This window comes from Rana temporaria, chromosome 8 (assembly GCF_905171775.1).
Source record: "Rana temporaria chromosome 8, aRanTem1.1, whole genome shotgun sequence".
NCBI classification, from domain to species: domain Eukaryota; kingdom Metazoa; phylum Chordata; class Amphibia; order Anura; family Ranidae; genus Rana; species Rana temporaria.
Window position 1 is genome coordinate 22,190,087 of NC_053496.1, and position 15,000 is coordinate 22,205,086.

General features: G+C 39.5%; 1 protein-coding gene across 27 annotated transcripts in view; it reads left to right on the forward strand.

The window, feature by feature from the left end:
- EBF3 (EBF transcription factor 3) overlaps positions 1-15,000 on the forward strand; it is a 201,306-nt gene that overhangs the window by 1,272 nt on the left and 185,034 nt on the right. For all 27 annotated transcript variants that reach the window (XM_040361375.1, XM_040361376.1, XM_040361377.1 and 24 more), the window contains exons 3-4: positions 4,030-4,093; positions 4,660-4,715. In XM_040361375.1, coding sequence (XP_040217309.1) covers positions 4,030-4,093; positions 4,660-4,715 — 120 coding nt within the window. The remainder of the gene's footprint in view (positions 1-4,029; positions 4,094-4,659; positions 4,716-15,000) is intronic.

Below are 15,000 nucleotides of genomic sequence, written 5' to 3' on the forward strand. Positions count from 1 at the left end.
AACATGGACATAGTCCTCATTACCTCCATCCATGCACATGGAGCACAACAATAATACCTAGGCAATATTAATATATAAAAAAATAATATTATATGCAACATTGACAAGTCACAGGGCATAGTCCTCATTACCTCTGCCATCCATGCACATGGGGCACAACAATAATACATAGGCAATATTAATATAAAAAAAAAAGAAATAATATTATATGCAACATGGACAAGTCACAGGACATAGTCCTCATTACCTCCAGCATTTTTAAAGAAAATAATAATAATATTATATGCAACATTGACAAGTCACAGGGCATAGTCCTCATCACCTCTGCCATCCATGCACATGGGGCACAACAATAATACCTAGATAATATTAATATATATAAAAAAAATATTATATGAAACATTGACAAGTCACAGGGCATAGTCCTCATCACCTCTGCCATCCATGCACATGGGGCACAAACATAATACATAGGCACTATTAATATAAAAAAATATATATATTATATGCAACATTGACAAGTCACAGGGCATAGTCCTCATCACCTCCATCCATGCACATGGGGCACAGAAATAATACCTAGGCAATATTAATATAAAAAAAAAAAATAATAATACTTGCAAAAATGACAAGTCACAGGACATAGTCCTCATCGTCTCCATCCATGCACATGGGGCACAACAATAATACATAGCCACTATTAATATAAAATAATAATAATAATAATACTATATGCAACATTGAGTCACAGGGCATAGTGCTCATCACCTCTGCCATCCATGCACATGGGGCACAACAATAATACCTAGGTAATATTAATATAAAAAAGATAAAATAATACTTTGCAAAAATTACAAGTCACAGGGCATAGTCCTCATCACCTCCATCCATGCACATGGCGCACAAAAATAATACATAGCCAATATTAATATAAAAGGATAATAATACTATATGCAACATTGAGTCACAGGGCATAGTGCTCATCACCTCTGCCATCCATGCACATGGGGCACAAAAATAATACATAGCCAATATTAATATAAAAGAATAATAATACTATATGCAACATTGAGTCACAGGGCATAGTGCTCATCACCTCTGCCATCCATGCACATGGGGCACAACAATAATACCTAGGCAATATTAACATAAAATAATATTAATACTATATGCAACATTGACAAGTCACAGGGCATAGTGCTCATCAACTCTGCCATCCATTCACATGGGGCACAACAATTATACCTAGGCAATATTTATATATAAAACAAATATTTTACTATACATTGACAAATCGCAGGGTATAGTCCTCATCACCTCTGCCATCCATGGGGCACAACAATAATACCAGGTCAATATTAATATATATAAATATAAATGTTTTACTATACAACATTGAAAAATCACAAGGGTATAGTCCCTATCACCTCTGCCATCCATGCACATGGGGCACAACAATAATACATAGGCAATATTAATATACATTTGTTTTTACTATACAACATTGACAGATCGCAGGGTATTGTCCTCATCACCTCTGCCATCCATGCACATGGGGCATTTAAAAAAAATTATAATAATACTATTCAACATTGACAAGTCAAAGGGCATAGTCCTCATTACCTCCATCCATGCACATGGGGCACAACAATAGTACCTAGGCAATATTAATATAAAATAATAATACTATATGTAACATTGACAAGTCACAGGGCAGAGTCCCCATCCCCTCTGCCATCCGTGCACAAGGGGCACTACAATAATACCTAGGCAATATTAATATATATAAACATTTTTTTTACTATGTAACATTGACAAGTCACAAGGCTTAGTCCTCGTCACCTCTGCCATCCATGCACATGGGGCCCAACAATAATACCTAGGCAATATTAATATAAAATATATATATATTTTTACTATACACAGGGCATAGTCCTCATCCCCTCTGCCATCCATGCACATGGGGCACAAAAATAATACCAAGGCAATATTAATATTTTAATGCCCATTACCCCTGACACACATTTTGGAAAACTGAACAAACACTAGAGTAAAAAAAAAAAAACAACAACACTTGGTTATCAACTTTACCATATAATACAAAATTATAGAGTTATAATATTAATATTTTAATGCACATCACTTCTGACACCGTTTTTGGGAAAACTGAACAAACATTAGAGTAAAGAAAACACTTGATTATCAACTTTACCATGCAAAAAATGTTTTATAGATTTATAATAATAATTTACATTCCTTCATTTCACACAATATAACATTTTCTATTACTTGGTTATCAACTCTGCCATGCAGAAAATGATACATATCAATTTATATTTTTTTAATGCACACTCCTATATTTAACACGTTTTAGTAAACTGAATGTAACATTTTTAAATCCATAATGGTCAATAACTCTACACTGTGTGCACATGGCACAAAAGCAAAACAAAACAAAACAAAAACAATATAGAATATTTTTTATTATTTTAAGGCATTGGTTATCATTTCTGATAAGTACCCCTAGATCGTCACTTTATTCTAAACTGAAAGTAACATTTTAAAGTGCACAATGGTCAACAAGTCCACACAGTGTGCACATGGCACAAAAATTATAAGTATAGATTATTATTATTATTATTTTAAGACATTTTGGCTATCATTTATTATAAGTACCCCGTTATTCTAGCCCGAATAAAACACGTTTAATGCATAGTGGTCAACACCTCTATCATGCGTGTACATGGGGCGAAGAAAATGTTGAATACAATATTACAATACCATGAATCAGGAATAGTGGTAATTAACTCTAGTAGGTCAAGTAAAAAGAAACAAAATAATATATACAGCTCATAGGAAAGAATAAAGCAAAAATATTATTTTAACTATTAACGGTTATTACTAATACCATGTATGGGTAAACAAATTAACTTTAAATTTAGCACAATTAGGAAACTATATATATTAAAAAAAAAAGTTAAATATCATGTTAATGCCTAAAATGACTTCGTTGTCTTGCATGTGTTTATAGTTCTTATTGACTGGGGTCAAAAGCATTAAGATAAAATTATGACATGCAAGCAATCACTGTTGCTACTAATGTGCACCCCAGCTTTCACAAATTGGGGAACATGGTCAATACAAAAAAAATAATCAGTTAATTTGAATTCATATTGGTCACTATCCCTGCTGTATGTGCTCCTATATGTCAATGATTGGGGGGACATGCATATTAGCCGTCACCTCGGCTGTGCATGTAAAAAAAAAAAACACTAGAGTGGAAGAAATGGCAAATTAAAAGTAAAAATATAATTTTAATGCATCAGTTTTCATTACTTCTAATGCTGTCATATTTTTTTAAATTAGGAGAAGTAGTCAGAACTTATAAAGCTAATAAAAATAATACAATAAATAATTCGAATAATGCTAAAAATACGGGTATTCCTAAATAGTATACACAATAAAAAATAACTATATTCGTGTTTGCTTGCATATGCAAATTAGAGCAAATCAAAATAAAATAAAAATAGAATTTATTGCAATGTGCTATGCTGATTACTCCTGTCATGCAGGTGCATTCAGATTCCAGATTAGGGACACTGATATAAAATAATGGAATGTTAGTGCATAGAGCTGGGTATCCTTGCCATGCGGGTTTATACCCATAGTCCCAGAGCCCACAGATTGGGGCAACTGGTCAAAGCATCGTTTTCTACTGAAACCCTACAAAATGAGCTCTAAGTGTACTCCAGAGGCGGCAGGACCACGTGCAGGAGCCCCTCTTATTATTCCTGCCACCTCTGGCTTCCCAGGACTTAGCTGATGACTTAGAAACTTATCAGGAAATATTGACTGATTCAAGAGCTAAAAAAAAAAAAATAGTGTCACTGTCACCTGAGCTACAAAGCAGGGACATCAGCAAACAGCCAACATGCCCCTTACATCTCATCCTCACTACCCCCCAACTACAACACAGGGCAAAACCTTATCTGATTTCCTATCAAAGTAACAATCTACTATTATTTTCAGGAACCAAATAGCGAAAAAACTAATAATGGGATTCACTACAAACTGCAATTATTATACAGTAATGGTAAGTTTTTATTAACTATATTATGCACTGTACACGACACTGACTATTTAATATTGTATCGTAGCTTTAGTTTGTACATTTAAATATATTTTCAATAAGATGCAAAGCTTAGGACGTATTTATACGACTGATCCCTTGTAGAAAGATACAAAAACATCCTAATGTAACAATAATGTCATCATTGTATTTTTATTAACTAGAAGGGTGCATCAATGTATATATCAAAGGTGTTTTAACAGTCTGTGCATCAGTGGTTTTGACAGCTTATTATGATTAAGCTGCTCATCATTTTCAAATATGGGGGGGCAAAATATTTCCAGAATTAAACAAGAGCAACACCTGCCCTAGATGTGGATGGGACTTTTGTTCTGCGCTGAGGGATCGCTGTCTCCCATCCAGTTTGCTCTTATTATATATATTTAATTCTTGCCCTGACTGTTCAATGTGTAGTGAGCTGTTGCTGGTTGATGCAGTTTCTGTGTTTAGCATGCCATAGTATTCTTAGCTGTGTTTAGTGAGTTTAGTACATATGGTGACCCCTTTTTTTTCTGCCCCCCCTTTTGCAGGAGTCAGAACAGAACAAGATCTTTATGTACGGCTAATAGACTCCATGACCAAACAGGTGAGCAACGTCCAAAGCTTCTGCTTGTGCAAAGTTTGTATGGGCTGCTGTCATAGTTTATTTCATGTGGGAGGATGAGAAAGCATCTACAGGTTTCCCTGTCACCACAAAGTGTTCTTCATTCATCAGCTCTGTCCCCAAACAGAGACTTGACACAACAATGTCTATGTCTGCCAGTGCAATGGACAGAGGCTGGATCCCCAGCCACTACTCCTTATTCATCAACTGTGTCCCCAAACAGAGCCTGAACACTTCTGTCCCCCTGTGCTATGAGCAGAGGCTTGGTCCACCATCAGAGGTGTCCCCACACTCTTCTATCCCCCCCTGTGCTATGAGCAGAGGCTTGTTCCAACATCAGCTGTGCCCCCCACAGTCTTCTACCCCCTGTGCTATGGCCAGAGGTTGGGTTCACCATCAGCTGTACCCCACACTCTTCTACCCCCCTGTGCTATGGGCAGAGATTTGGTCCACCAACATTTGTGTCCCCACAGTCTTCTATATGTGCTATGGGCAGAGGCTGGGTCCACCATCAGCTGTGACCCCACACTCTTCTGCCCCCCTGTGCTATGAGTAGAGGCTTGGTCCACCATCAGCTGTGTCCCACACTCTTCTACCCCCCTGTGCTATGGGCAGAAGTTGGGTCCACCATCATTTGTGTCCCCACAATCTTCTATCCCCCTGTGCTATGAGCAGAGGCTAGGTCCACCATCAGCTGTGTCCCCTCTGTGTCCCCCCCCCCATTTCCTTAGACAGAGACTGGGTCCCCAACCCGTGCTCCTCATTTAACAGCTGTGCCCCCACATACACAGAGCCTGGACAATAAGCCCCAGCAACCCCCTCTGCCCCCCCCCCAGTGCTATGGACAGAGGCAGGGTCCCCCCAGCCAGTGTGCCATGGGTGAAATATCAGCTGCTCTCTGTTCCTCTATTCACCTCTGCCTCTCCCATCTCATCATTCAAAGTGCAAGCTCAAGAGGTCACCAAAAGCGTCTATTTCCTGCCCCTGTGCCTCCATCAGGCAGTCCCTGTCACAGCTTGTAAATAACCTAATTACATGGACTTGCTTATTAAATTATTTAACCTGTCGTGTACAACTTTTCTGATAGTAACTAGAGGTTATCGATAAAAATCCATAGCAATTACGTGTAGTGCCAGGCAGCTCGTCCTATATATATATATATATATATATATATATATATATATATATATATATATATATATATATATATATATATATATATATATATATATATATATATATATATATATATATGTGCACACATGTATGTGTGTTATACACTCTTTAGTTATGCTTTATACATTATATTTTTATTTTTATATATACGTGTGTATCATACTTAAAACATATATTCGTCTATATCTATATATAGATATATATTTGACATATATCTATAGATTAATATAATATAAATTGTAACAATTGTAAATTATAGTATTAATATTACAATTATATAATAATAATAATAATAATAATAATAATAATAATAATAATAATAATAATATATTATTATTATATTATATATATTATATATTATATTATTATAATATATTATAATATATTAGTATTATTATTGTTGTTGTTATTATTATCCTACAAAACAATGACACCTAGACATGGATGGTAGATAGACGGATAGATAAATAGATGGCTAGCTAAAGACGTACATTTACGTCCATATCTGTTTCCCTGCCAATAATGAAAGCAAGCAAGCAGCAGCAGAATGAAGTGCAGGACTAATAAATAAACAAATACAAGTAAATTATCATCTGAGGAATGAGCTGAGCTCCCTTCCACCCATTGCCATGTCTGTGATTTCCAGCAGCTCGCCCCCGTGCACACGGCCGCAGGCGAAAAGAACAAACTTCTTCTTTTTATTGTCTAAGCCGGTTGATTTCGGATTTGTCACTGATGCCACTTGAGTCCCCTCCTAAGGAGGAGATGAAGTGACAGCGGGCAGGGGGACAGGGGAGGCACTGATCTGAATGGGGGACACAGAGCGCTCCTTTCTTCCCTTTGTATTGAATGGTGCTTGCACCGTCCTGGCTGCTCTACTGTAATTAAGTGCTGCTGCTATGAGATCCATGACTACCCCCCCCCCCCTCCAAAAATAAATAAATAAAAATAAAATCACATTAAAAAAATTAGCACCTAATAATAGGAAAATGACAGAGACAAAATAGAGTAGAAATGAAAAGTATTTATTGTTCATTTAGCTGGAGGGATGTCACAGCCTAAACAGAGGAGACAATCTAGGCATTTCATCTCCTAGCCAGTAACTGATCAAAGATTAAATGGCGCTGAACCGACAGTTTATGGATTTCTGTTTGTGCTACAAAACCAAAAAATAAATCATATCTAAATACTAGGCACGACGAGGCGATCAGCAGCCCGGGCTCTGTATGGAGGGGAAGCTGCTGGATCAACAAACATTTGGAGGGAGCAGGCTCAGTGTTGTCTCTGCTGTACCATATTGCTGCCTGTTTTCAAAACACTATCTGTTATTAAAGCTGCTATGTTATTATTATACTGTCAGCCTCATCTCCGGGCCAGGGACAAGGCTCTGTGCTTCCAGCAGCGCTGGCAACAGGCGCTACAATAGCTACTAATAATCCCTCCAGATCTGCTAAAATAGCAACCTGGGACAGTGCATGGCAGGACAGGACAGTGAAGAACATGGCAAGACTGGACAGGACAGGGCAAAACATGGCAGGACAGGCTAGAACATGGCAAGGCAGTACAACAGAGGGCATAGCATGGTAAGGCAGGACAGGACAGGCTAGAACATGGCAAGGCAGTACAAGAGAGGGCATAGCATGGCAGAACATGGCAAGGCAGGACAGGAGAGGGCAGAACATTGCAAGGCAGGACAGGGCAGAATATGGCAAGACAGGACAGGAGATGGCATAGCAGGGCAGAACATGGTAGGACAGGAGAGGGCATAGCATGGCAGGACAGGACATGGCAGAACATGGCAAGACAGGAGAGGAGAGGGCATAGCAGGGCAGAACATGGTAGGACAGGAGAGGGCATAGCAGGACAGGACATGGCAGAACATGGCAAGACAGGACAGGAGAGGGCATAGAATACCAGGACAGCACAAGGCAGAACATGGCAAGACAGGAGAGAGCAGGACATGACAAGAGAGGACACACAGAGAGGACAGGGTGAACATGACAGGGCACACAGTGGGTAGAACAGGACAGGACAACTCAGAACAGGACAGGCACATGTGATCTGGAGATCAGAGTCAGGCGATAGATAAACATTTGGGGGATATACAGACTTGTACATGGCTTTTGCTATAATAGCTGCGATAACTTTTTAAAAGAACACTCTTGTCGCTATTATTTTCCTCTATTTACATCACCCCAAAATATTTCTTAATGATATAACCTCCATTTGTCCCTTTAGTAGAATTGCACAGCATTGTTTCTTGTGCAATACTGTCAAGTATTGAGGAAGGGGGATGGGGAGAAAAAAAATGATAAAATGACACTGTTTAATTGCACAATAAAAATATAGAATCAAATAATAATAATATATATATATATATATATATATATATATATATATATATATATATATATATATATATATATATATATATATATATATAGTTATAGATCCATAATAATATATAACATGTAATATAATAATATAATAAAGTACCATATTATAATAATGTAATGCCATAATTTAATAATGCATATTAACATAGATGTATAGCAATTAAGAGATTATTTTATTTTATTTTGTGTGTGTTATTGCCTTGCATCCCTGTTGTCCTGGCTACCACCACCCGGCTATGGCACTGAAAGTGTCAAGTGGCTTAAAAAAAAAAAAAAAAAAGAAAGAGATACCCAATTAGTGCCTTTATGAGGTGTTGAAAGGGATTAGCTTTCAAATATTGGGATGGCTGGCCAGCCAGGGAAGGCAGCGGGATAATTCTTCTGCCCACAGAGAGTAAATAGTGCTGGGCAGCCTGGCAGGTCTGCTGGGGTCATGGCTTGGGCTTGGGGTGGGCACACAGGAGAAGTGTCAGGCCTGTTGGAGAAGAAGGGGGGGGGGGTTGTAGGCAGGCTGAGCTGTACACACAGCCATGTGTTTAGTGTTAGTACAGCGATGCCCTGTTCTAGTATGGGGCTTGTAATGATCCAGCCCGCAGCTGATTCGTGTTAGTGGAAGCAAGGCCCTGAGCAGGCTGATGAGACCCAGCTGGGGTGGAGGGCAGCTGTGGGAGGCCCCACTGGAAGTTTCAGAAGCCCACTTGGAAGATTAACACTGCTGGGCACTCAGCTGGCGGCCCGGGGGCCGCCTGTGGCCCTCCTGCGCTGCCTGGTCCCAGTTGCAATAAATAAAAAAAAAGACATTTAAATAAAGACTATTTTGTGTGCTTATTGCCTAAAGATTTGCTAGGAGTAGGACCTGCTTGTGTTGCTGGCAATAGCTGGCATTCCTAGCACAGCTGGTGTTGCCCAATGCCCAATGCTTCCCGGGCACCCAGGGCTACAGAAAACCCCAGAGAGGGCAATCAATCCCACAGCTGTCCCTGATGTCTAAGAACAGTCCTGGATTTCTGTGGTTGTCCCTGGAAATATCAGATAACTTTACATCATCATTTTATTGAACGATACATCATATCTTTCTTGCACTCCTGATCTTTTCAGTTTTAAAGATATTAGAATCGATTATAATTGTATAATTTAATAGCCATGCGATGATGGGATTGTAGTGTACCACAGTCAATTCAGGCAGAACTGCTTCTAAATTTGCTCCATCCCTTATAAACTGTTGGCAGCTGCAGAATAATATTACAGATGAAACAATATTCTTTGCTTATTTCCTTTGCTGACAGACAGCATTAGCATCGAATTAGAAGGTAATTTGAGGGCCCCAGGATCTAAGTGGTTGGCTGCAGTGATTAGACGGAGCTGAGTCCCTGTCCAGGAAGACTGTGACCCAGATATGGATACATAGCCTGTGGTTAGCCGCTCAGCTGGTCCCTGGATGAGCCCCGGCTATAGGAAACAGCACTGAGCCGCTGTGGATGGCACCTAGCCCGCCTGGGAGACTGGCTGGAGCTTTGGCTGGCAGTGCAGGTCCATTTCAGAGCTGGGATATGTGTGGCACTCAGCCCTGGAACCATCCATTCATCTCACTGCTTCCACCATCCTTCCATATCTCCATCTATCTCTCCTTCCACCATCTTCCATGTATTCATCTTCCTCTCCTTCCACCATCTTCCATGTATTCATCTCCCCTTCCTCCAGCCATCCTTCTGTTTATCCAGCTCTCCTTACTTCCTACCATATGCTCACCCATCCCTCATCCATCCATCCTTCCATATATCCAACCACCTCTGCTTCATCTATCCTTCTTTATATCTATCCACCCCCTACATCCATCCTAATATATATCCAACTATCCTGCTTCCATATAACAATCCTTCCTCCATCCATTTATCTCTCCTTCCTCCATCCACCCTTCTACTTCATGCATTCTTCTACATAATTATCTATCTATCTATCCATCCATCACTTCTACCTCCATCCACTCATCCTTCCATATATCCATCTAGCTTTCCTTCCACCATCTTCCATTTATCCACATGCCTCTACTTCCACCATTCTTCTATAAATCCATCTCTCCTTCCTCCATCCATCGCTCTACTTCATGCATTCTTCTACATATTTATCTGACCTTTATCTATCCATCCATTCATCTCTCCTTTACCTATCCATCCTTCTACTTCATACATTCTTCTACATAATTTTCTCTCATCTATCTATCTATCTATCTATCTATCTATCTATCTATCTATCTATCTATCTATCTATCTATCTATCTATCTATCTATCTATCTCTCCTACCTCCATCCACTTATCCATCCATATATCCATCTAGTTCTCCTTCCACCATCTTACATTTTATCCACATGCCTCTACTTCCACCATTCTTCTATATATCCATCTCTCCTTTCTCCATCCATCCTTCCATATATTCATCTGCCTCTCCTTCCATAATTCTTCTGTATGTCCATCTGTCTCACCTCTATCCATCCATATCTTCTTATTTCATTCTTCATCCATCTGTCCTTCATACATCCATCCACTTATCCATCTACCTCTTCTTCCATTCTTTTATATATTCATCTGTCCTTCATCCATCCATCCAATCCACCTACCTCTACTTCTTCCATTCTTCTGTATATCCATCTTTCCTTCATCCATCCATCTATCCATCTACATATCCTTCCACCATTCTTCTATGTATCCATCTATCCCTTACCCATCCATCTATCCATACCTCTCCTTCCACCATTCTTCTATTTATCCATCTTTCCTTCATCCATCCATCTATCCATCTACATATCCTTCCACAATTTTTCTATTTATCCATCTATCTATCCTTCATCCATCCATATATCCATCTACCTCTCCTTCCACCATACTTCTATTTATCCATCTTTCCTTCATCCATCATCCATATATATCCACCTACCTCTCCTTCCACAATTCTTCTATTTATCCATCTATCCTTCATCCATCCATCTATCCATCCTCCATCATCCATATATTCATCTACCTCTCCTCCTTCAGTTCTTCTATAAATCCATCGGTCCTTCCATCCATTCTTGCATTAATCCATCTACATCTCCTCCTTCAATTCTTCTATATATCCATCTGTCATTCTTCTATCCATCCATATATCCTTCTCCTTCTTCCATATTTGCATATATCCACTGCTCCTTCCTCCATCTTTCCACCTATCTCTCCTTCCATCTCAGCCATCCATCACTCCATCTCTCCTATAGCCTCCTTCCTTGCACCCAGCAGACTGGAGGAGCAGAGCGCACCTATACCCTGCACCATCTGTCATTCTTCTATCCATCCATATATCCTTCTCCTTCTTCCATATTTGCATATATATCCACTGCTCCTTCCTCCATCCTTCCACCTATCTCTCATTCTTCCTTCCATCCCAGCCATCCATCTCTCCTATAGCCATCCTTCCTTGCACCCAGCAGACTGGAGGAGCAGAGCGCACCTATACCCTGCACCATCTGTCATTCTTCTATCCATCCATATATCCTTCTCCGTCTTCCATATTTGCATACATCCACTGTTCCTTCCTCCATCCTTCCACCTATCTCTCCTTCTTCCTTCCATCTCAGCCATCCATCAATCCATCTCTCCTATAGCCATCCTTCCTTGCACCCAGCAGACTGGAGGAGCAGAGCGCACCTATACCCTGCACCATCTGTCAGAGCCTATGTTCAAAAGCCACTCATCCGTACTCTCACACACACTGCCTTTTTACCAAAGAAAAATCATTGTTAGCACTTTCAAAATAAACACCAGATTGCCCATTAGCGCTTTCTCTCTAAATATCATCCAGTGATCAGCATATTGCAGAGCACAAGGCACTCAGATTCCTCAGGGCGCCCAGCTCCTCCATATCTCCTAGCAGGACCCCCATTTTCCTGGCCATATTATTTTATCTCCATTACAAGGGGAAAAAAAAACTTACAGCAAACTGGAGCGCTTTATTACTTGCCAAGGGAGTTTGCATAGAAATCATTTTACAGACACATACAACCAGGCAGATCAGCGGCTCTGGGCTTTTAATAGACTCAGTTGAAAGTTATAAATTAGTGTGTTGATGTGCAATTTGTAAACTGTGTCCAAGGTAAATGATGGCATTTGTAGGGAAGTGTCACTATTTACAGGCATGCATGGGTTACTGTACTTAAATGGTTAATAACAATTGCAACAATGCAAAGGATAACTTGTATTGCATAGGAAGAAATATAAAATGCCATAGACACGATTAGCAGAAGGCTTACATAGGTTTCTATTCTTATGTTTATATATATATATATATATATATATATATATATATATATATATATATATATATATATATATATATATATAAATTGGGGTCGATTGCCATGATCAAACGCAGCATTTTATGGGTTAACATATTCACAAAGTGTGCACATGGCTATTCACAGTGCTGCATGAGTTAAAGTTGTGACAGGGAGTAATTAGGTCAGTTCCAGCATTGCATAGGTTACTGCACTGACAGTGATTATAGTAATGGGGTCGAATACAGTAGTGCATGGGTTAATATTTGTTAACGGTGGGTAATGAGGTCGGTTACAGCCTTGCACTGGTTAATGTTTTATTATAGAGTAATGGGGGTGATTTGAGATATAATGTTACATTACTACATTATTACCATGGAGTTGTAGGTAGGTGGGTTAATATTCTGATAGGAAGCAATGGAGTGAGTTGTTGCATTGAATAGGTAGAACCTTCATTTGTGAAAGATGTTACTAAGGTGAGTTGCAGCACTGCATGGGTTAATATAATGGGGGGAACTGGAGCATGGCATAAGTTAATATTGAGACTGGGGCTTGTGGGGAAATGTGTAGCACTACAGGAGTTGTGAAAGGGGGTACTGGGGAGATCTGCAGCACTGCATGGGTTAAAATGGTGTCAGGGAGTAGTTGGGGGAGCCTCAGCACCGTATAGGTTAAACTTGTAGCAGGTGGTAGTGCATGGGTTACCCAGTGGTGACAGGGGGTAGTGGGGGAGAGACGCAGCACTGCTTGGGTTAAATTGAGGCAGTAAGCAATGTGCAGAGATGCAGCAGTGCATGGGTTAACACTAATGACAAGGTGGTTAGGGAAATCTGGCCCTGGCAGGAAATGGGTTATCTGTATGTCCCCTATATGTTCAATGGAGAGAATAACGGGCAGGAGTGTACTAAGGATGTGTGTTCACTGTAATCCCCATACAAGGAAGGGAGGGGGTGCAGTTAGTATAATGTGATCCCTATAATTACAGGGAGTGTAGTTATTATTTACGGTGGTCCCTATAATGACAAGGATGTAGTGACCCCCATAAGGACAGGGGGTGCATTATGTTCCCAATAATGACATGGGGCATAGTGTATGTGATCCCTATAATGACAGGGGGTGTAGTTATTATTGATGGTGATCCCTATAATGACAGGGGGTGTAGTTATTATTCATGGTGATCCCTATAATGACAGGGGGTGTAGTTATTATTCATGGTGACCCCTATATTGACAGGGGGTGCAGTTATTATTGATGGTGATCCCTATAATGACAGGGGGTGTAGTTATTATTGATGGTGATCCCTAAAATGACAGGGGGTGTAGTTATTATTGATGGTGATCCCTATAATGACAGGGGGTGTGATTATTAATGTAATCCGTATAATTACAGGGAGTGTAGCTTGTACAGTATATGTGATCCCTATAATGACAGGGGGTGCAGTTAGCATTTTATGTCATCCCTATAATGACAAGCTCATTGTGTTCCCAATAATGACAGGGGGAATAGTGTATGTGATCCCTATAATGACAGAGGTGCAGTTAGTATTTTATGTGATCCTTATAATGTGATTTCTCTAACAGGGGGATGCATTGTGTTCCTAAAAAGGGGCATAGCAAGTGTATGCGATCCCTATAATGTTAGGGGGTGCATTATGTTCCCTATAATGACAAGTGAGATAGACAACGTATGTGATCCTTATAATGACAGAGGTGCCTTATGTTCGTTATGACAGGGGATATAGCTTGTATATGTGATCCCAATAATGACAGGAGGTGCTGTTAATATACATTATATGTTACTTATAAGGAAAGGGGGTACAGCTATTAAATATGTGATCCCTATAATGACAGGTGGTGCTGTTAATATACAGTATATGTTCCCTATAAGGAAATGGGGTACAGTTATTAAATATGTGATCCCTATAATGACAGGTGGTGCTGTTAATATACGGTATATGTTCCCCATAAGGAAAGGGGGGAAAGTTATTAAATATGTGATCCCTATAATGACAGGGGGTGCTGTTAATATACAGTATATGTTCCCCATAAGGAAAGGGGGTACAGTTATTAAATATGTGACCCCTATAATGACAGGTGGTGCTGTTAATATACAGTATATGTTCCCTATAAGGACAGGGGGTGTAGTTGGTATCTGTATGTTCCCTATCAGCCTCATGAAGAAGTAAATGGCAGAGGGTGTAGTTTGCATATATGATCCTTATTATAAAGAGGGGGGGGGGGTGCAATTATTATATGTATGTTCCCTATATGTACTATAGAGAAGTAAATGTAATTAGTATGTCTGATCCCAATAACGACAGGGGGTGTAGTTCATATTTATATTCCTTATATGTCCCATGGAGTAGTAAATGACAGGGGGTGCATTTAATATGTG